Source organism: Propithecus coquereli, unplaced genomic scaffold (genome assembly GCF_000956105.1).
Source record: "Propithecus coquereli isolate 6110/MARCELLA unplaced genomic scaffold, Pcoq_1.0 Scaffold198, whole genome shotgun sequence".
NCBI lineage: Eukaryota > Metazoa > Chordata > Mammalia > Primates > Indriidae > Propithecus > Propithecus coquereli.
The window spans coordinates 166,428-187,674 of NW_012144744.1; the positions used below are offsets into that span (position 1 = coordinate 166,428).

The 21,247-nt window shown below is 49.4% G+C and overlaps 1 protein-coding gene across 1 annotated transcript in view; it reads left to right on the forward strand.

Annotated features, from left to right (window-relative positions):
- Positions 1 to 21,247, forward strand: part of SLC6A5 (solute carrier family 6 (neurotransmitter transporter), member 5) — a 56,411-nt gene that overhangs the window by 2,813 nt on the left and 32,351 nt on the right. The window contains exons 3-8 of the mRNA XM_012643491.1: positions 2,030 to 2,168; positions 4,511 to 4,642; positions 4,973 to 5,146; positions 10,540 to 10,681; positions 12,362 to 12,494; positions 20,820 to 20,954. Coding sequence (XP_012498945.1) covers positions 2,030 to 2,168; positions 4,511 to 4,642; positions 4,973 to 5,146; positions 10,540 to 10,681; positions 12,362 to 12,494; positions 20,820 to 20,954 — 855 coding nt within the window. The remainder of the gene's footprint in view (positions 1 to 2,029; positions 2,169 to 4,510; positions 4,643 to 4,972; positions 5,147 to 10,539; positions 10,682 to 12,361; positions 12,495 to 20,819; positions 20,955 to 21,247) is intronic.

Here is a 21,247-nt window from a genome sequence, read left to right on the forward strand (position 1 = left end):
TTGTATTTTTTCCCCTAAAATGGACATCCCTCAATTGGTATAAGCTTCAGGCCCTACCAACCTGGATCCACACTTGCATCGATCCTTTGCTACTCAACCAGAGACATGAAAAACCCACAGAGCAAATCTCAATCCCTAGGCTATGGATAAAGGCAACTTTGCTGGTGGCCCCCTCCCCTACATCAGCTTTTGTTTTCTTCCATTTCCCTCCACTCTTTCTCCTTCCTTCTCTGATCTCTTCTTTCTTCCATCCTGTTTCATCTTCCCTGTAGCTCTTCCCTCCCCATTTCCTGCCCTTCTACTACTTCCTTTCCTGCCCTGGGTTTGGAGGTTAGGTATGCATCCAGCAGCGGGGGCCTGAATCAGAATATGTGCCTGTGTGAGATTTAGGATTTATGCAGTCCTTCTGGCCTTAGTCACTCTCGTGTTTGTGCACACACACACACACACACACATTCACGCTTATCCACAGGCCCACATAGCAGGGACTCAGCTGTCAGAATAACTAGAAACAAACATAAACTTAGACCTTCCTACTTGTCCTTGCTCTTGGGGTCCACTTCTGGAGCATTTGTCTACGTGTATAAACTGCCTCTGACAGCATGTACCCAAGAGTGTGACCCAGCTGGAGTAGAAAATTTGTTTCACTTGTCTTGCTTAACCTCCGCACTGCGGCAAAAGGAGCTGGAATTCCCACCCTTTCAGCCCTGGAAGGTGGGGTTAGGTGTGGAGGTGGTATGTGTGTGGGAGGAGTGTAGGCAGGATGTTAAAGATGTTCAGGTCCCTGAAAATCCTTATTTTCAGCCCTACGCATCTTTCTGATTGGGCTTTTCTGACCTCCACGTTGGCCCTCTTCGTCTCTCCCCAAGACTTCTCCTCCCGACAGCTGCTGCTTTATCCTCCGTGGCCTGTAGAAAAGTGTGGGACGTAGCAGGTTGCTACAATAGGTGAAGGATGACTGAGGAGGTGGAAACTGTGCATAGTGGCCTGAGCCCCTGGAAGCTTTGTGCAGTGTCCAGGGGTCCTGAACATTTTCCGAGTTCATTTGAGGTGGCCAAAGCCCCAGTTTTTTTTTGCTTAATAGTGAGGCATTCCAGCACCAGGCACTGCCCCAAGAAAGCATCTTAGTGTGAGCCTGCAGAAGCGAGTCCTAGAGATTCATAGACTGCTGGAGCTGGCAGGTGCCTCAGGGGACAGTGATCCTAAACCTCTCCTTTTACAGATGGGACACAGAGGCTCTGAGAGAGCAAGGGGCTTGCATGAGGTTATCCAGTAGTAAAGTTTAGGCCAAAAGTCACGGTTTTAGATGGCCTGGCTCTAAACTATATTTACTTTTTTTGTTCTCCTTCTTGTTTTACCTCCAAATCTCCCTCCTGCCCATTTCCTTTGCCCCAATGCTGAAGGATGACCCCTTAAATTAGCTGACGAGGCAGGTTCTGCCTGTAGGCTTTGGTGGAGGAAGTGAGGCAGGGGCTCTGGCTGGCTTCGGCATTGCAGCTCTCTTTCTGGCCTTGGCACACTCTCTGAAGCAAACAAGGGCTGAGGAAGGGGTGTGGTGGGGTTTTTTTTTTTGGTGGGGGAGCGATTGGTTAAGAACCTGCTTGCTGGGATCTCTGGGCATGACATTGGGGGCCTGCTTGCCAAATGAACTCTTGGTGAGGGGTTGGGGCTGGAGGGACCTGCTTGCAATCAACTTACAGGTTCAAGGTTTGGGGAGAGCTGCTTGCTGGTGTGCCCTGACTCTCAGATTTGGGAAAGAGGGGCTCCTGGGTCTGTTTAAGATGTGTCTTCAGGTCAGAATTGGGGGCCTGCTTGCTGAAAGACTCTCAGTGCAGGGTTGAGGGGTGAGAGCCCTGCTTGTAGATGCATCCTTTCTTTAGAATTTAGGTCCTGCTTGCCGATGCATCCTCGGTTGAAAAGTGGGGGCCTGCTTGCTGGGAAGGACCCTTAGCCTGGGAGAGGGGTGGAAGGGGCCTGCTTGTGGACCTACCCGGGGCTGTTATCCGACAATGTGCTTTTCCGCCCCCAGGAGGACGAGCAAGGGGATGAGAATAAGGCCCGAGGGAACTGGTCCAGCAAACTGGACTTCATCCTGTCCATGGTGGGGTACGCAGTGGGGCTGGGCAATGTCTGGAGGTTTCCCTACCTGGCTTTCCAGAACGGGGGAGGTATGGCTTTTCCGCTCTTTCCGCCTGCGGCGCGGTGGGGCGGGCACTTGAGGGTTGGGGGGACCCGGAGCCCGCTCAGGGCAGCCTCCTCACACTCCAGCCCCAGACCCTGTAGGCGTAAAGCAAAACCTGAGGGTAGGAGGGATCGTAGTAATCATTTGGTACTAGATCCAGGAGGCTCTTAACTAGAGACAGGGTTGCAGGTGAGGAGGGGGGCCCCATGAATCCCCCAATGGCTCAGTTTAGAGGGCTGGGTATTCAGAAAGCGGAGGCTCTCCACGCACCCACTCGACTTCAGAGCCAGTAGCTGTGCAGTCCTGAAGGCCCGAATTACAACCTGGAAATCTGAGCCTTCCTAGGAGACTGAGAATGGGCGCTCAGGTGCAGCGGAATGCAGGATTCAGGGGAGCTAGGAGGTGCGAGGTGGGTGGGGAGGGGCTGAGGGCTGTGCTCACAGAAAACCCTCAGAGGCATGCTTCCCCCAACCTTCTTGGTCAGAAGCAGGGCATATTTTGATTTTAGTAAAATCATTTAGCAAAAACAGTTTTCCGTATTCATTTGTTCTACCTGGGTGGCAGGTGCTGCTTTTGAAGGAGAACCATTTCAGAGGCAGCAAGGACTCCAGTTAGGCATGCACCAGCTGCCGAGCCACTGGGATCCACTGCCCTCTTGTGCACCCACCCAGGAGGGACCCCACACGTTCGGGATCCCCTCTGCTCCTCCAGACAGAGGTTGAGACGCTGTTGGCTAACTGACAAGTCGCCCTCTAGGAATAGGCATTTGCACCTAGAGTTCCCTCCTGCATCTTCTCAACTGGACCAAAAGGACAAGCAATGCACCCCCTCACCCCATAGGTCAGGCAGCTTAAGGGTTTTTGTCTCTTGGGTCAGCTTCAGGAGGAATTTGGTGCGTTGGAACAGACAGGTGCATCACCACCGACCCGTCCCCTCCCCCCACTTCCAAATTAGGACACGTTGCCAAGTGCTTATGAGGACTGCAGAGCGTTTGCAATCTGGGGTGTCCTGAAAACAGAAGAACGTATGCTGGCCACAGGAATATAGGCACCCCAGCTGGGTTTCCCTTTGGTTTTCCTCAGGGAGTGCTCATTCCAGGGTGCTATCCTGAGGCTTCCAGGGACTGGGAAGAGGGTGGGTACCCGGATGTGGAGTGGGGGTGGGCCTGAAGCGGTTCCAGCAAAAGGGAGTTGGCCCGCGAAAGTGCCTGCGCTTGGTTGCGCGGGATCTGGGAAGTGCGGGGCTGCATCAGCTACCTACCTAGCTGTCCTGTCTGGGTGGGTCCCAGGGCTCTGCGCGGAGGAAGCTGGGCGCGGGGAGAGGGAAGCAGCATTTTCCGAACTTCGGCTCTGGGGCCCCAAGCCCTCAGCTCTCAGCGCTCTGTAGGGAGCTCGTCCCCTCTTCCCAGGAATGACGAGGAGGATTGCACAATCCCCATCTTTCCCAAAATCCCCCTCACCAGAGGATAAAGCAGAGTCCCCGGTTTTGCTGCCCAGGCCTCTCCGAGTCAGGAGAACCCGCAGCAGCAAGTCTGAGGAGGCCTACCAGGTACTATGCCTTAACGGGGCGTTCTGGGTGATAAAGAGATGAAGGGTACATTACATCAGGTACTCATAGTCTAGAAAAGGCACCCACGTCAATATTACCAAGTGATCAGTGCCTGGGGTCAGGTACTGTGGGAGGACAGAGAAGGCAGACTTCCTGGAAGAGGAAGCATTTGAGGAGACCTTGAAGGATGGAAGGGAGTGGGAAGCTGAGAAGAATGTGATGGGGTAGGGGGTGTGGGAGAGGGATGGGACTGTCCCTCTGACTGTCTGGCAGCACAGGCCCAACCCTGGTTGGCAGAAGGTATGCTGGTAACTTACTGTGGGGTGGGGGTGGTCTGCAGTCTAACTTACAAGATTTTAGCTCCTCGGAGGGCTGAGGTTCTGATGAGATGTCACCACTCTGAATCCAGTAATGAGTCAAAGGCATGGATTGGTTGAGCCCTGGAAGGGCATAAGTTTGGGAAATTGAAGCGTTATAATAAAAGTAAAGAAGAGAAGAGAAAGAATAAAATTCACCAGCACATAATCCCTAGTGACCTGTCCATTGGAAAATTGAAACAAGGAGTGTATTTGCATGAGTACCCTTATATTTGTTGGAAGAGGGCTCTTAAATGTCCTGGGTGTCTGTTGTTGAGCCTCAATATCAAATGCTTCTTCAGAAAAGGAGCTAAATTGTCCTTGGTTCATTGAGAGGGAGCCTGGCCCCCAACCCAGAGGGTTAAGGTGGGCCAGAGCCCAGCTGTTGCCTCCCAGGGCTCTCACTTCTCACTCTCTTTCCAAGGTGCTTTCCTCATCCCTTACCTGATGATGCTGGCTCTGGCCGGATTGCCTATCTTCTTCTTAGAGGTGTCGCTGGGCCAGTTTGCCAGCCAGGGGCCAGTATCTGTGTGGAAGGCCATTCCAGCTCTGCAAGGTGAGTCCAGCCTGCCTCCCAGCCTCCTCAGGCCCTTACCCTGCCCTCTCTGGCACCGTGGGGCATCCAGGGAGGGAGACCCGCTTTTGTGTTCAGTAGAACTCACTCCTTCCTTTATTTGATCCTTCTGAAGAATGGGCTAAGATCTTCTCTGGCATTGTTGAGTTCCTAGGAGAATGCCTCAATATCCCCTGTAGACAGACTCCACTCCACTATTAGCATATCCATCTGTACGAGAGAGCCAAGACCTAGGTCCCCACCCTGTGCCCACTTGTAAGAATTCCATAGGATCTGGGATGGAATGAATTCCCGGAATTTTTGTTTCCCCAGGCTGTGGCATCGCGATGCTGATCATCTCTGTCCTAATAGCCATATACTACAACGTGATTATTTGCTACACACTTTTCTACCTATTTGCCTCCTTTGCATATGTGCTGCCCTGGGGCTCCTGCAACAACCCTTGGAACACACCAGAATGCAAAGATAAAACCAAACTTTTATTAGGTAAGTTCAGAAATACCTGCTTTGGGTGTGTGTATTCTGAACCATTCATTCATTCATTTGACAAAATTACTTGAGCGCATATTATGCATGCCAGGCTCTATACTAGGTGCAAGGGCACAGAGATTAAATCAAACACCAAACGTACTTAATTCTAACATTTAAGAAGCTCATGGCCCAGAGGAGGGATAATCACATTTTTGTTTGCTCATGAATAGCTGGAGTATTTGTTAAAATGCAGATTCATACGCCCACCAGATAGTCTGATTTATTGATTTGGGTTTAGGTGGGGCCAGAAAACTTGCATTTTAATGAAGCTCTCTAGAATCTTATTTTGTTTCACAGTGTGTTTCTTGGACTAGTAGTATCACTTGGGAGGTGGTTAGAAGGCCCACCACAGCTTTCCTTAATGAGAATTTGCATTGTAGCTAGATTCCTAGGTGACCTGTCTGCACGGTACAATTTGAAATGTGATGCTCTCGGTCCTAGAGTCTAAGGAGAGTGATCCTGGGACCAAACTGACAAAATACTGCTCAGTGTACACGGTGACCATGTAAGCAGACCCTTAGACCTGTGCCTCTGATAGAAACGTGCCTCCTGGAGTGCCTGGAAGGGGGCAAGTCTACTGGGGAGTCGCAGTGTCCCTGGAAGATGTTTCGGCTGTGAAATAGATTGGCACTTGAGGACTCGGGGGACAAAGTCAGCTTCTTGGGTTAAGGGCAAGAGAGTGAATGTGAGAAAGAGTAGGACAGACGTGTCAGAAAGGCTTTCCTGGCCTATAAGACATCTTTGCCACTGACTGGATGTGTGTCTGGGTTAAGTAACTTCTCTTTGGGTCTCAGTTTTCCTCACTTGAAAATAGAAAGAATATTCTTCACCCTGTGGAACTTATGGGATTGCTGAAAGAAGAAAAGAAGTGAGGGGTATGCTACAGTTGCAGGAGTATAAAACTCTCCTACAAATATAAAGTGTTAGTATCAGTCACTTTGGAAAGCTCTGGTCATTTTGATGGGGATCTGGAACCAAGTAGTTTCTCTTTCCCCAGTAGATCTGTTAATTCTTAAGGGTCTGTGCTGAGGTCAGCTTTCTGTGGTCTATGATCAGCTTTTGCTGCTGCCCTCCAAGACCAGCTTTCTCCCTGGCAGTCTGCGCATTGCAGAACTAGCCTGTGATTTAACCCATTGAGTTTGTTAAGGACAAAAGATGAATTCTTCCCTTCCACATCTCCAGGGAGATGCAATTCTTTTCTACATTTTGTACATCATTTTGTACATCTACATCATGTACACATATTTTTTTTACAGTCTATATGTACGTGTGTGTATTTTTTTTTAAAAGCAAGCTGAGCATGTTGACTGGGTCAGGCATGGGGGTGGAGGTTCAAGACGCAGAGAAGCCCCTGCCCTGGTTTCTAGTTGGGCTCCTAATCACCTAGGAAACATGAAAGGCAGAGTAAAGGCCTTACACAGCGAAGCTTCTGGTTGGCTGGTACAAACCATAAAAACTATGCAAGCTTTGCACACAAAGAGACAGTGGACATTTTTCACTCTGATTATTCCCTGGGAGTGTATGGACAGGCTGGGAAGATGCTATCTCATTCATAGCCAGTGCTTTAAATTTTTTTTTTTTTGGTAAAAAAATGAGGTGTCAGTCCCCACACTTTTTGTGCAGCCCCTCCATTTGTCATTCTCTGTGTTATCTGCACGTGAGCATGTCCTGCTTCTGGGGCCAGGCTGTCCTTTGTGGGAGTATTGGTCCTTGGGGTTCTGGAGTGCCTCAGGTAGAAAAGGTGGTGGTGGTGGCCTGGCTTGTAGAGACACAGGCAGCCTTAGAGCCTCACTGCTCTGCTGGACAAACTGGGAGTCCAGACAATGGGTGTTCCCAAGCTGTCTCCCATTCTGAGTGAGACTGCTTAGGAGACGGACTTCCTTCCCCCAGCAATGTGCCACCAGTGACCTTCCAGGCTCACCTGCTCCCTCACAACCCATACCCTGGGACAGCTGGGCAGAAGGACTCATCCCAGGAGAAGGGGATAAATGGCCCACCATTGCCACCTTCCCTCACAGCAGAGGTGTTTCTGCCATGCCCCTCTCAGGGCTGCCAGGGACATATAACTGGGAGCTGTCTCTGCTTCGCCAGGAAGATGTTAGGGCACCGTACCCACGCCAGCCCCAGAGGAGAGCCCTGGGCCTGTCTGCGGTGGAGGCTGGCTTTGCCACCTTTCTAAGGTGCATTTGTAGGAGAGGCTGTCTTCTTTAGGGTGACTCAACCCTCCAGGTATCTGTCATGGAGAACGACTAATTTGTGCCCTGCCAAGTGAGACCAGCGTCTGTTTTGAGAAAATAGGAGCTAGCTGGGTCCCATAAAACGGAAACAACATAAATACCATTTCTATTTCTGGAATGGCTTAATTTTCATTAGAACTTTAATTAAATGATTCCTTTTCTCCCTGGTCTTTCATGTGCTTTCATTTATTAATAATTGCCTGAGTAAAGAGAATCCCATTCCAACAGCTTCCAATTTAGCACGATCATTATCTCTGTCCTTTGTTCGGGGTTGCTGGGCCGAAGAGCTCTCCGTGCTAAGGCCCATCATTCCTTCGCTGGCAGAGCTGCCGGCGCCGTGCGCTGGGAAGCGTGCTCCTGCCGCCCAGTGGTCGATAGCGATATTTCAGGAGGCTTGGGGATGCGAGGAGCCAGCGAGCCGAGAGCCCGGGAGCCCTGCCGCATTGCCGCAGGGACGGTGACCCACAGACATCCAGAAACGCTCTCTAGGGAAGCTGCCCGCTTGCTTCACAATGGCAATTTGGGAAGCAAGCGAGTTGGCGTTTGCTGTCGTGTTAGTGATCTCTTAAGTCTTAGGGAAGTGGATGTTCTTTTGGGAAGAAGGGCGAGAAATAACTTCCGTGCTTATTTACAGAAAAGGGATACGGATGGTTCTTTAATTGCCTTCATTCAGGTCGCTACTGGGGGAAACAAAAGCTTCCTCGGTAAATGCTTGATAGTTACTGGGTGGGAATCCTCCTGAAACCCTCTTACTTGATTAGACTAAAGGGGATGCTATTGAATAGGAAGGTACTTGGAGGCCTTAAAGCAGAGATTCTCTACCAGGGGAGATTTTACAGGGGACATTTGGCAATATTCAGAGACATTTTTCGTTTTTGCGTTTTGGGGTGAGGGTGGGGTGGGAGTGTGGATGGTGCTGGCATTTGGAGGGTGGAGGTCAGGGATGCTGCTAAATATCCTGCAATGCACAGGACAGCCCCACAACAAAGAATTATCTGACCCAAATGTCATTAGCACCCCTGTGGAAAAACCCTGGTCTGAAGAACTAATCCAGCCCGGCTCGGTGGCCCACACCTGCCCGTAATCCCAGCACTCTGGGAGGCTGAGGCGGGAGGATAGCTTGAGCTCAGGAGTTTGAGACCAGCCTGAGCGAGAATAAGACGCATCTGTACTAAAAACAGAAAACTAGCCAGGCATGGTGGCAGGTGCCTGGCTACTCGGGAGGCTGAAGCAAGAGGATCGCTGAGCCCAGGAGTTTGAGGTTGCAGTGAGCCATGGTGACGCCACTGCTCTCTACCCAGGGTGACAGAGTGAGACAAATAAAAACTAATTGAGGGGAAGAGAGTCTTATGATTGTTGTTTTAATTTTTACCCGATATTCTGAGAAATTCTGGGGGATGTGTGGGGAGGCAGTAGGTAATTTATGGCAGGCAAGTGGGCTTGTGGGACATGATGTTGAGAACTAGAGATGCTCACTCCCTAAAAAGGTACAACAATGATGATTGAGTTATGGCTAAAATTTATTGAGTGGCAACTATGTGCCGGGCATCTTGTGAAGTTTTTTCATTAATGATCTAATTTAATTTGGTCCTTGCAACAACCTTGTGAACAACTCTTACCAGAAAATGGAGGCTTGGACAGATAAAGGAATTGTCCAAGATCTCAGGGCTGGGATCATTCCCAAACCTCAGTTTCTTTATCTGTATCACAGAGATAATAACGGTACCAATCTCGTAGGGGTGGTGTGAGGCTTAAATTAATCAATGCATATAAAGCACTTAAAACAGTGCCTTAGACATGGTAAGAACCGTGTGTTAGTTGTTGCTGTTATTATTACACTTTGCTCCTTTACAAAATAGTATCCTTTGGGATTAGTCCTGGTGGACTCTTTATTTAAAATATCTGTCAATTTGTTTGTATTTATAAGGCTGTTAGGGAGGCATTGTAATATGATCAGAAAGACTTTAGATTCTTTGTATTTAAAATGCAGATAATAATATGTATCTCCTGGGTTTTAGGAGGATTTCATGAGGTGATAATTATTAAAGTGTCCAGCACAGTGCCTGACATGCTAAGACTCACAAGGTTAATTCCCTTTCCCCATCCTAGCCTAGGTCAGGCCTTCTCAACCTTGGCGCTATTGACATTTTGGTTCCCTAGATGCAATAACTGAAAATGTCTCCACACGTTGCCGAATGTCTCCTGGGGAGAAAATTTGTCCCCAGTTGAGTACCACTGTGTGGGGTCCTGTTGTAGGCACACCAGCACACAATGTGGCTGCTGCCTCTGCCAACCCACGTGAGAGTAGAAGGCACGTGGCACATGTATGTTACTTACTGTGTGTTGGCCGTAGTGCCAGGTGTGGGTCCAAGGTGAACTTACTCATAAGCTTTCTGTAGCAGTAACCCTGCAAGAGCTTTGTTTCTCTAATTAAATTCTCTAAACTCATTTCTGCAATTCATTTGTTTTCCATAGAGTCGTAAGGATCTGGGTTTGAGTCCCGACTCTCTTCCTCATTAGCTGCCTGACTTCAGTAGATTACTTAACCTTTTTAAGCCTGTTTCTTTATTTTAAAAATGAAGGTAATAATACTTCCCGCATAGGCCGATATGAGGATTAGACAAGATAATACATTTGAAGAGCTGTCTGCCACATAGAGAGTTCTCCATAAATGTGAGCCTTTGCTATCTGTACAAGGTGCCGCTGTGGGGACTGGGGGTTCTGATGAAGGAAACATAATTCTGTCGTTCTTCTACATCTGGCTTTGCTCAGTTAATTTTTTTTTATATTTTTTAAAATTGATATATTGCAGTCATACACATTTTTGGGGTACATGTGATATTTTGATACCCATATATAATGTGTAATGATCAAATCAGGATAATTGGGACATTCATCACCTCACACATTTATCCTTTCTTTGTGTTGGGAACATTACAATTCTTTCTTCTAGCTGTTTTGAAATATACAATAAATTATTGTTAATCAGTTGATACTTTCCCAAAGTTACTCTCCAACATTTTTGCCTTTTGTTTTTAAATGGGCAAAGAGGGACCCGTGTATATTTTCTGCACAGATTTCACTGTTTCTATACTATCCTCTCCTAAACAGATTCCTGTGTTATCAGTGACCATCCCAAAATACAGATCAAGAACTCAACTTTCTGTATGACTGCCTATCCCAACTTGACAATGGTTAATTTCACCAGCCAGGCCAATAAGACGTTTGTCAGTGGAAGCGAAGAGTATTTCAAGTAAGATGGCTTTTTTTTTCTTTCTAAGAGAAATCCAATGAATTAATAAACATTCCATTTACAGACCAGAGGTGTGGGTGGCCCAAGGGATAGGATCAGGGAGGAAGATTTTTTTCCTGGTTTGGCTACCAAGAGCAGATTGTTGTGCCTTGTGGGCCTGGAAAGGAGAGTGGGTGGGCAGGAACAGAACCAATGCCACTGTGATTCAAGATGCCAATGAGAAAACAGTTCAAAACCTTAACCCAATGTGATCGAAGTGGACCTCAGTTAACCAGGTGACTTTTTATTCCATCTACATGGGACTTCAAGGATGAAATCTGATCACAGAATTCATGCAATTAGGTATACTGGACAGTGATTTGCAAACCTGATTTTGGTGGGCTTTACTAATGCTCTAGGGCTATTCTTAATTTCTAAGAAGAAATGTCATCAGGAGCTTCTTGGGACTTGTCCAAGGTCCCTTATTGAAGCATAGAACAGTGTAGATGGCCAGGATATTGTGGAATTGTTGACTAAGTGGTTTACCCATTTGGGGGATGGGACATGGGGAAGGCCTTTTTCATAGCTTGGGAAATATGGTCCCCATATTTTTTGCCTTGGAGCCAAGTTTTGCCTTAGAGCTAAATTCAGTCCCAGCTTGGTCAGTCCTACTCAACTCTGAGCCCAAGTTGTGCTAGGGTTTGGGACTGAAGGAGGCTCTGTCCGCACAGAGAGAGCTTGGCCATCCCTGGTCTGAAGAGCACGGCTGTGTGCTGCCAAACAGTCTCTCAAGGTCACCAGCTAGACCAGGAGTGGGGCCATTGCCTCCATTTCCCTCTGCAGGTCAGGGCTTTCTAGGCTGTCATTTCTACAGTCCTGCAGAGTATGGATTCTGTCTGGCCTTTTGTTCACGTCACAGAAGAATGCCAACCTGCAATTACAGCAGTTCATACGGGATGCATGGCTAGATGGTTGCAGAGTTAAAGGGATGGTCTGAACCTGTTCCCTGAAGCTGCCTCCTGTCCTCAGGGATGAGGTTGCCCTATTAGTCATCCAGCCAGGCTCTATGACTTCTCATCATCACACGAGTTGCCAGCAGCGGCTGCAGATGATTCCGTTTGCAGCTGCTCACCTATCTTTGCAGACATTCCTTGAACAAGGTCTAGGTGGCCCTACTTTTGCATTTTAGCTAGCCTCAGCCTCAGGAAGTGCCCAACACAACTTGAAATAAAATCCAGAGCTGCATTTTTAGTCATTTAGTATATGCAGTTTCCACTATGTCCTAATTTTTAAAATTTTCAATCATACAAATACTTTCAGAATATATTTTCATAAAAGAGTAGAACAATACAGAAAACACACAGAAATTATCCTTGACAGTTTAGAGTTTCTGTTGCATGGGCAGCTCTAGGTGACAATGAAGCTGGCAGTCTTGTGCAGAAGCCTGCCTGGGGCCGCGAGTGGCCTCCCAGCACATGCTAAAAATCCAGTTGGTGTCTCTGCAGACAGCTGTGGGTGAGAGCTCAGACCAGCAAATCCCCCATGGCCTAATCTGATTGGGTCCCTGATGGGGAGCGGCATGTTGCTGGGGTTTTATTCAAGGCTCCTGGCTCTGCTGGGGGATTAAAACCTGCAGGCTGGCATCTTCCTCTCTCCTTTCCCTCTCTCCTCCCTTCCTTCCCCTCTCTTTCTGATTCCCAGGTACTTTGTGCTGAAGATTTCTGCAGGGATTGAATATCCAGGCGAGATCAGGTGGCCATTAGCCTTCTGCCTCTTCCTGGCTTGGGTAATTGTGTACGCGTCCCTGGCTAAAGGAATCAAGACCTCAGGAAAAGTAAGAACTCGGATTTATCTAAGTAAGAGAAAGCTCAGGGGTGCCCAGGTGTGGTTGCGTAATGGAGCAGGCAGAGCCCTGAGAAGAGAGTCAGGAGCCGCAGGTGCTAACTCTGACTGCCCCAGAGCAGTGGAGGGGATGTGGGCCAGTGACTTCACTGCCATCTGTAAAATGGGATAATAATAGCTTTCTTGCAGGGCTGTCTTAAGGGTCGAATGAGATAAATGTATACAGAGCTCCCAAGGGACGGTGGGGGTTCTGTGATTAGTTTCCTTGCTTTCTTCTCGGGGGGCTGTCACTCATTCAGCAGAAGGAACCTCCCTGATGTCATTCAGTCACTCTCCCTAAACTCTAGAATTCGTGCTGTTGGCTTTTGGCCTCTTGGTCTGGCTGCCAGGTCAGTTATTGCTTCTGCCAAGAAGCCGGATAAAGATCAACATTACAGAGTAGATTCCTTCTTGCTCCTGGCCAGTGTATTCTTGGCGTTCTCGCCTTTCTTGCCAACCCCAGCCCTCTTCCACCCAACATGCTGCCAACACTAAAGGAGGACAGTCCTGCCCATGGGATTTTGGCTGAGCAAATGCTTGGCTGGGCCCTTTGCACATGATGAAGCTCCCACCCAAGCTCAGTTCCGAGCCACAGAAGGTGAGGCGTCCAGGGAAGCTCAGGCCACACTGAGCATTGCTGTAAGAGTCACGGTAACATTTCCCCATCTTCCTGCTGCCTTAGAAAAGCCCTGCTGAAGGGTTATCCAATCACCCCGATGACAACCAATACTATTTCATCACCCAAGGAGGAATTTTCACATTTCAGGGTGAAAATGAAAATGTCTTTAAGACTCAAGGAATGAAGATGCACTGGTGGACTTTGGGACCGTAGGTTGTGGAGTTGAGATTTGGGCTAGTTGCCCAGGCCAGGGCTTACTGTGGTTACATTACAACCAACCAACCTCAGAAAGATCAGGCCTTATGCCGAGGGTAGTCCATGCCGCCTTCCACCCTCAGGCTTGCTTCACACCCCCACCAGGCACCCACCCATCGGCCGCTAGACCGATCTGTCTTCTCTCTGAGCACATGGACATGCTCACGGGTGCTTTTGATGACAGCTCTTACTGGCGCTTTCTGTGTAAGCTATTTAATAGTACCACAGGCACTTCAGTGGTGGACTCTGGCAGGTTTATCAGGGTTACCTGAAGCAGGTGGTACACCTTAAATCACACGATGTGGGAGAATGAAGCCAGCTAGAGAGAGCCAGACTGAGAGTGAGGAGCCCCGGGTTCCTGTCCTTGCCAGGGTGTTTGCTGTGTAGGGACAGCGCCCCTTGGGCCATGAAACTTGGCTGAGCTTCCAATCTGCTCTTATCTTTAATTTTTTTTTTTTTTGCCAATAAATAAAAAGCAAATTTTCTTATTTTAGTTATTTCAGGTATCCTCAGTTTCCTCCTTTCTAAAGTGAAGGTGACTGGACTGGGTGATGTCTACGACCCTCCAGTTCTAACGTTGTTCTGTTTGAACACTTGCTGGGTGAGCTAGGGGCCACATCTATGCTCTGAGCTCAGTTTCCCCCTCTGTAAAATGAGAGCTGGAATGAAGTGACCGCTGAGGACCCCGATGACTCTGAGCGAGTACTATGAGACTGGATCGATTGTATTTCTAAGGCTGCAGGGAGGTGAGGAAATGTTAACATGATCCTAATCACCATGCCCGGTGTGGCCTGAGGTCCCCTGGACTCCTTGCCTTCTGTGGCTTGGAACTGAGCTTGGGTGGGAGTTTCTGCACCTCCAAAGGGCCCAGCCAAGCAACTGCTCAGCAAGACCAGCCAAGCATTTGCTCAGCCAAAATCCCACTGGTAGGACTGTCATTTGTGGCTAGGGATGGAGACAAGGTGACCTCAGTCACAATCTAAGTGACCAGACAGGTGTCTAGTGGGACAGGCTAGAAGGTGTGATTGGCAGGAGAAGAGAGGACAAATGAGGAGGGTGAGAATGTGTCCTTCTTGGTGACACAAGGAAGGATGGCCTGGTGGCTCTCGAGTCAGACCAATCTGAATTCAAATCCTGGCTTTATCACTTTCTGCTTGTAACTCTGGACAAGCTGTTGAACCTTTGGAACACGTTTCCTCCTTTGTAAATTGGGGATAATAGTACATAGCACACAGGATTGCTGTAAGGCCTCCGTGAGATAGTGCGTGTCCATACCTATCACATGGTCAGTTCTTAATTCACCTTAGCACCTTTCATTTTTATTCTTATGAATGACGGGCATACTGACTGGGTATCATGCCACTTTGACATCTTCAGAGCAGTGGCTTTGACGGGGAAATGGGAGGAGAAAGGGAGCTTTGTTGAACACTTTATGTACCAGGCACTGTGCTAACTGCTTCACGTGCATTAGTTCATTCAATCTTCACAACAACCTGCCAGGTGAGTGTATTTATCCCCACTTTATAGATAGAGAAACTGAGGCTCATCACGGCCAAGTAAATTGCCTGAAGTCACACAACTCTTAAGTGGCAGTGGTGGGATTTGAACCCAGGTGTTTTGCTTTAAAGCCTAGACAATTTCCACTATGTGACGTTCTCTCCCAGGGAGCGGCTGTCAGGAATAGACAGGAAATGCAGAATTGTGCAGTCATCACTTTCACGCAGTGGGGTAATAGTCCCCTGTGTGAGTCAGGACCCTGCATTCCTGCCCAGTCTCTGCTGTCATTTGCGATGTGACTTTGGGCAAGTCACAGGATGCATCAGGGTATCATTTTCTTCGTTTGCAAAATCAAAGGTTAGAATTAATGCTTTCTTTTTTTTTTCCAATGAGTTTTTGTTAGTAGTTAAGTCATGATTCAGGGTCCCAGCGTGGGGATCACTGTGTACCCAGTTCCCTCTTTGCTACCCTGGGAGAAGGGCAGAGGAGGTGGGGTGCAGCCAGTTCAGATCTTCCCAGGAAATGTGCCTTCTGCCCGGCGGTCGTCCAAGGCTGAGGCCCAGGATATGGGTCAGAGGACTTGTATACATGCCGGTACCATTCACACACAGAGACACCACCCCCTTTAGCTGTCATTGCCTTCTCGCAGCCGTGGAAGTCTAGGTGGTTCTGCCAGCAGTTCCTGGTCTGGTTCTAATTGGGGAAGCAGCTGTCAAAAGGGGCGGCCTTGTAGTTCGTGATTTTGGTCTTGATGTCTTCCCCATGGCGCCGACTCCTGAAGGCAAAAGGAGTGGGTGTGGGCAGGGTTCCAGGAGGCCTGCAGACCCCCTGATGCACCTCGCAGCTCAATGTGACCCTCAGCAAAGACCAGAATTAATGTTTTCTAAGATTATTTTTAGCCCTATTAGTCTGTGCTTTTTTGGAATGGTGCTTTTCTTTCCACTGATTCAGAATTTAATCCTTGGTGCCAGATTTTATAGGCTTCCTGGAACAGGAAGTTTTGAACAGGTAAGTTTTTCTTTTCTTTTTTTTTTTTTTGAGACAGAGTTTCACTCTTTTGCCCGGGCTAGAGTGAGTGCCGTGGCATCAGCCTAGCTCACAGCAACCTCAAACTCCTGGGCTCAAGCGACCCTTCTGCCTCAGCCTCCCGAGTAGCTGGGACTACAGGCATGCGCCACCATGCCCGGCTAATTTTTTCTATATATTTTTAGTTGTCCGATTAATTTCTTTCTATTTTTTTTTTTTAGTAGAGACGGGGTCTCGCTCTTGCTCAGGCTGGTCTCAAACTCCTGAGCTCAAACAATCCGCCCGCCTCGGCCTCCCAGAGTGCTAGGATTACAGGCATGAGCCACCGCGCCCGGCCAAGTTTTTCTTTTCGATCTGCCAACTTACCTCTCTGCTTCATTGAGAAAGGTTTCCAACTAGAAATCAATGATTAGTTTTTTAAAATGAAGAATACCACCAAAACAATGAATCACAATTTATTATCCTGCCCCGGGCCCTGCAGACATTAATCATGGAGCATTATTTGGAGCAGAGGTGAATGCACCGCTGAAGCTGCTTAGTATGACAAATTCCTCTGTGACTGAAATGCCATGAATATTGTCATTTCTATGCAGCAGAGATGTCTTCCTTCCTTCTGCAGCAAGACAAGCTCAGGTCCTTTTGTTTAGAGTCTGAGGAGACAGGTAGGCTGGTTGCATCTTCTGAGACCGAAGTCTTTGAGCAGCTAGAATTCCAGAGGCAGGGCGACCAGCAGGCAGCCTGAAGGTCACATGCAGCCTACCTGACTTCAGGGGCTCCTCTGCCTGAGAGTTACGGCAGCAAAGCAAAGCTAACCTAATTAGTTCATGCTGCCTGGTGGGGCCTAAGCACCTGTCCAGAGCTCCCATGGTGAGGAAGATGCCTCGAGGTGTCAGGCCAGCAGACTCGGATCAGCTAGTCATCGTCACTCCTGCCAGGTGGAATTCATTACTGTTCAAGTTTAACTCCTCTTACAGTACATGTTGAAACAGGTGCGTTCTAAAGCCCTCCCCCCTCCCCCGACTCAAGGGAACTAGTTGGGCATAAAGCCTCCACGTACACCTCACGCACATTTGAAGCCTCCCTAAGATTTGTGAGCCACACTATTGGCCCTCTCAGTTCGATCATCCACAGAGTGAATGAGGACCAGTGTCTAGGTTGCAAAATTTAGAGAGGTGCTCACTCTGAGGTTCGTGCAAGTGCAGGGTGGCACCTCAGAGTGGATGACTCCTTAAATTCTGCACCCTAGGAGCCTCATTTGCCTTACCCGTGTCCTGGCCCTACCATACACATTTCTTTCTGATGGTGCGGCCCATAGAATGGCATTAATGGAAAGAATGGCTTTGAAGTGGGAAAGCTTCAGGTTTAGAACTTGGCTCAGGCTGGGAGGCCTTGACTTAATCCCTTGCGAGATGTTTAACCTGAGCCTCCATTTCCTTCTCTGCAAAATGGCACTAATATATCTGGCCCATAGAGGGAGCTCCAGGCATGGTGGTGTCTAAATGGTCTCCACAGTCAGATGGGAACAGTTGTCTCGGCTGCTTAGACTGGGACCAGCCTTGGAGGTTTCCTCCTGCAGGCCACTGCCACCTAGGTCGTCTCCTCTCCCTCACCTCTTCCTGCCATCCTCACTTCCCTCCAGCCCAGGGGGTCAGGGGACGGAAAGGACACCCCTTAGTTGTTCCCCTCTGTGCTATCTTGGTGGGAGTGGGAAGTCAGACTGTAGCATCTCCTGTCCCCCACCCCATGTGAGACTACGAGGCCATCCCTGCGATCTCATCGGCCCTTGGGTTTCATAATGCAGTGTGTGGAGGGGTTTCACTTCCCCTTCAGACTTTCAGGGGAAGGAGAGAAGCTCATTTGGCAGAGATAGGAAGGAGCTGGCTGCAGCCCTCTCTCGTCAGTCCCCAGCAATGCAAGTTCTGCAGGACAAGCGGGGAGGAGGGACCCCTGCCTGTGGGGCAGGGAAGGGGCATCCTAGTCAGTGGTGTAGCGGAGGAGAGAAAAGGGGGCAGCCCGTCCCGGGTCTGCCTCCCGAAAGAGGGAGTGCAGCCTGGAGTCATTGGGTTCAGAGACAGAAGTGACTTCCCCCTTTCAGTTAAGGGCAACGCCACCCTTTCAGTTGCTGAGGCCCCACACTTGGGAGTCATCCTTGACTCTTCTCTTGCTCTCGCACGCCACAGTAAGTCTGTCAGGAGATTCTGGTGGCTCTTCTTAAACATATGTCCCGTATCTGACCGTTTCTCACCTGCTGCACTGACAACACCCTGGACGGAGCTGTCCCCACCCCTTGCCTGGTTGCTGCTGCGGCCTCCACACAGCTGTCCCTGCCTCTCCATTGAGCCCTGTGGTACACTCATGACATACCAGCCAGAAGATGCTGTTCAAATGTTAGATCATGTTACTCCTCGGCCCAAATCCCTGCCATAGCCCCCCATTTCCCACAGGGTAGGCTCTGCGGGGTCTGCCCCTCCCTGCCCCCACCTCGCCGACCTCCTCTCCTACCTGTGCTCCCCTCTCTGGCCCCGCCAGCCTCCTTGCTGTTCCTAGGAGGCAGGCACACTCCCTTCTTTCCCTTCTTAGGCCCATTATTCCAGCTGTTCCCTCTTTCTGGAATTCTCCCAGATATTCAGTTGGCTCATGTTCACTTTCTTGGAGTGTTGGCCAACTTTTCAATGAGGACTTCCCAGCCATCCTCCCCAGCATGCCCCATCTCCCTTACCTGGCTGTAATTTTCCTTTTTTCTAATGCACCTATCACCTTCTAATATACCACAAATAATATTATGAATATCGCTGGTTGTCTGTCTCCCTAGCTAGAATGTAAGTTATTATCCCAGGCAGGAGTCTTTTATTTACTAATAAGTCCCAAATGTTTGACTTTGCCTGGCACATATTAGGTGCTCTGAATGTGTATGTAATATGTATGTAAATATGTATATTTATTTGAATAAATGAGTGATCACAAGAGTTATGTCTAATCTCAACTCTAACCTTTCCCAACTTGTCCCCTCAACAAGCCGCTGAATCTGTCCTCAACCCCTGAAATCCCAGCGTCTGCCGCTCCCTGCCAGGCTGGAGCCCCCTGCCAGGCACTTGAGTCTGTGCAGCCAGCGTGTGATGGGGGCCCTGTGTCCCTCTAGTTGCCCAGGATGGAGGACTGCAGGTGGGAATGGAGGCGGCTCTGAACCAACAGCGCGCACCCCATGGATCAGAGAGGGCTTTAGTGGGCCAGATGGGAGCTTAACGCCATTGGCCCAAATGTCTTTCAGTGTGCTTTTTGGATGCGGCTCCCTTGGGAGCTGGGGGTTGTCAGTGTTATTACATTGAGGACTGGCAAGTCCTAGGCCACACTGTGAAGTGGCACTTCTGTTTCCAGTGCTCCCAGGCCTGTGCCACTTCGCATGGATGATAACATTGTACTTTTCCAACCGTCTTGTTGGAATCTACTGTTATTGCTGCTTTGCAAGTATGAGACTCAGAGGCTCAGAGAGGTTAAGTCACTTCCCAAGGTGACCCAGCTCGTAAGTGCTGGAGTCAGGATTTGGATGCAGGCCCTTGGGACTGCAGAGCCTGAGCTTTCACAGTTTGCTCTTCTCCCCCAAAGCCTGGTCCCCAGCCCTTCCTTCACCCTGAGGCTTGATGGACAGGAAAGGAAGGAAAGGACCTCCCAGCCATCCCCATCCAACCAGCCCCGAGTTCTGCTGATGTTACCTCCTAGACATTTCTTGACTCTGGTCCCTCCCACTCTTCCAGCAAGCAGGAGCACAGTCTGGTTGGCACTCAAGGCCTCTCCTGACGTGGTCTCCTCTGATGGCCTCTAGCCTCCTCTGCCACCACACTTGGCCTTGACTTTATGCTGTTCTGATAGTGAGTGGTGCTCTGCTCTCACGCACCTGCCTTGCCCATGTGCTTCCTTCACCTGCCCACCTTGCCACACCTCCTTTAAGTTGCACTTGTCCTCCAAGATCCAGCTCAGGTGTCATCTCCAGGAATTTTTTAGTAAACTCCCAGGTTGGGCCCAGAGCCCTTCCCTGGACTTCTGAGGTGTCCTGTGTGTAACCACTTAGCCCATAATTCAGACATTGTCTCTGGGTCCTCTGGGTTAGGAGACCCTTCATCTTTGTGCAGCTGATGCCTGGCACAGTGCCCAGCTCATAGGAAGCCCTCCACAAATTCTTATTGAACTTGGCGTTTCATGACCATGTGTTATAAATTAGGCACCATGCTAGGTGCTATCCATGCATTAGGTCACTTAATCCCCGTGATTATTTGTGAGAAATGTACTATTATCCCCAGGTGCAGAAACTGAGATTCAGAGAGCTCAATGGCTTGTCTAAGGTCACACAGCTACTCAGTGCTAGAGGTGCAGTTTTACTTGAACATAAATGTGTCCTATTCTAAGATCACAATCTTTCACTTCACTGGGCTGTCTCACTTAGGGGTGTGTATAAACAGGGGTGGAAGGCTTAAGCTAAAAGGATTCATCTTTAGTGGTGGAATTTTGGGCCTCCACCAGGGCGTGGGTTGGATTTTTGGGGAGAGAGGCACATAACCCCCTCCCTGCCTCTGTGGTTCCTTAAGGAGCTATGCATTCATTGTCAGGGCGGGTGACACCTTCCCCCAGCTTCTGGCTATAGGCTGACTGGCTCCACGGGCTCTACCCAGAGGGTTTATTTCTGGCTCTCTTTGACTTGCCTTTGGTCCCAGTGTCCTCCCTGCAACCGCAGCCCTGGCAGAGTTTGGGAGAGCCGCCCTCATGTCCTCACTGTTGGGCACTCGTGCCTGCAGGGTAGGTCCTGCTCTTGCCTCGGTGCTGCTCCTTCCGCAGGGGCACACTCTGCAGGTCTGCTCCTTCCAGCCCCTCTGCCCATGGCTCTTCTAGGTGGTGTACTTCACGGCCACGTTCCCGTACGTCGTGCTCGTGATCCTCCTCATCCGAGGGGTCACCCTGCCTGGAGCTGGAGCTGGGATCTGGTACTTCATCACGCCGAAGTGGGAGAAACTCACGGATGCCACGGTGGGCTTATTATTTTATTGATATTTATAACAGGCCCTGGGGTGGGGGGAGCGGCACTCAGGGATGGGGCCTGCTCTGGGATGAGGTATTTGGCAGAAGGGGTTAGACGTCCTCCCCTGGGGAATCTCAGTGTGTGCTTTTACAGGGGCCTGATGTTCTGGTACATTCTGCACTCAGGAAATATTTAATGAGAAGTGGGCAGCTGAGGGTTTTCAGATTCCTGGAATAGTTGTCCTACATCTGGGGTTGCAGTGGAAGCTGAAAATGAAGAATGAAATCCTCTTAATAGCTTT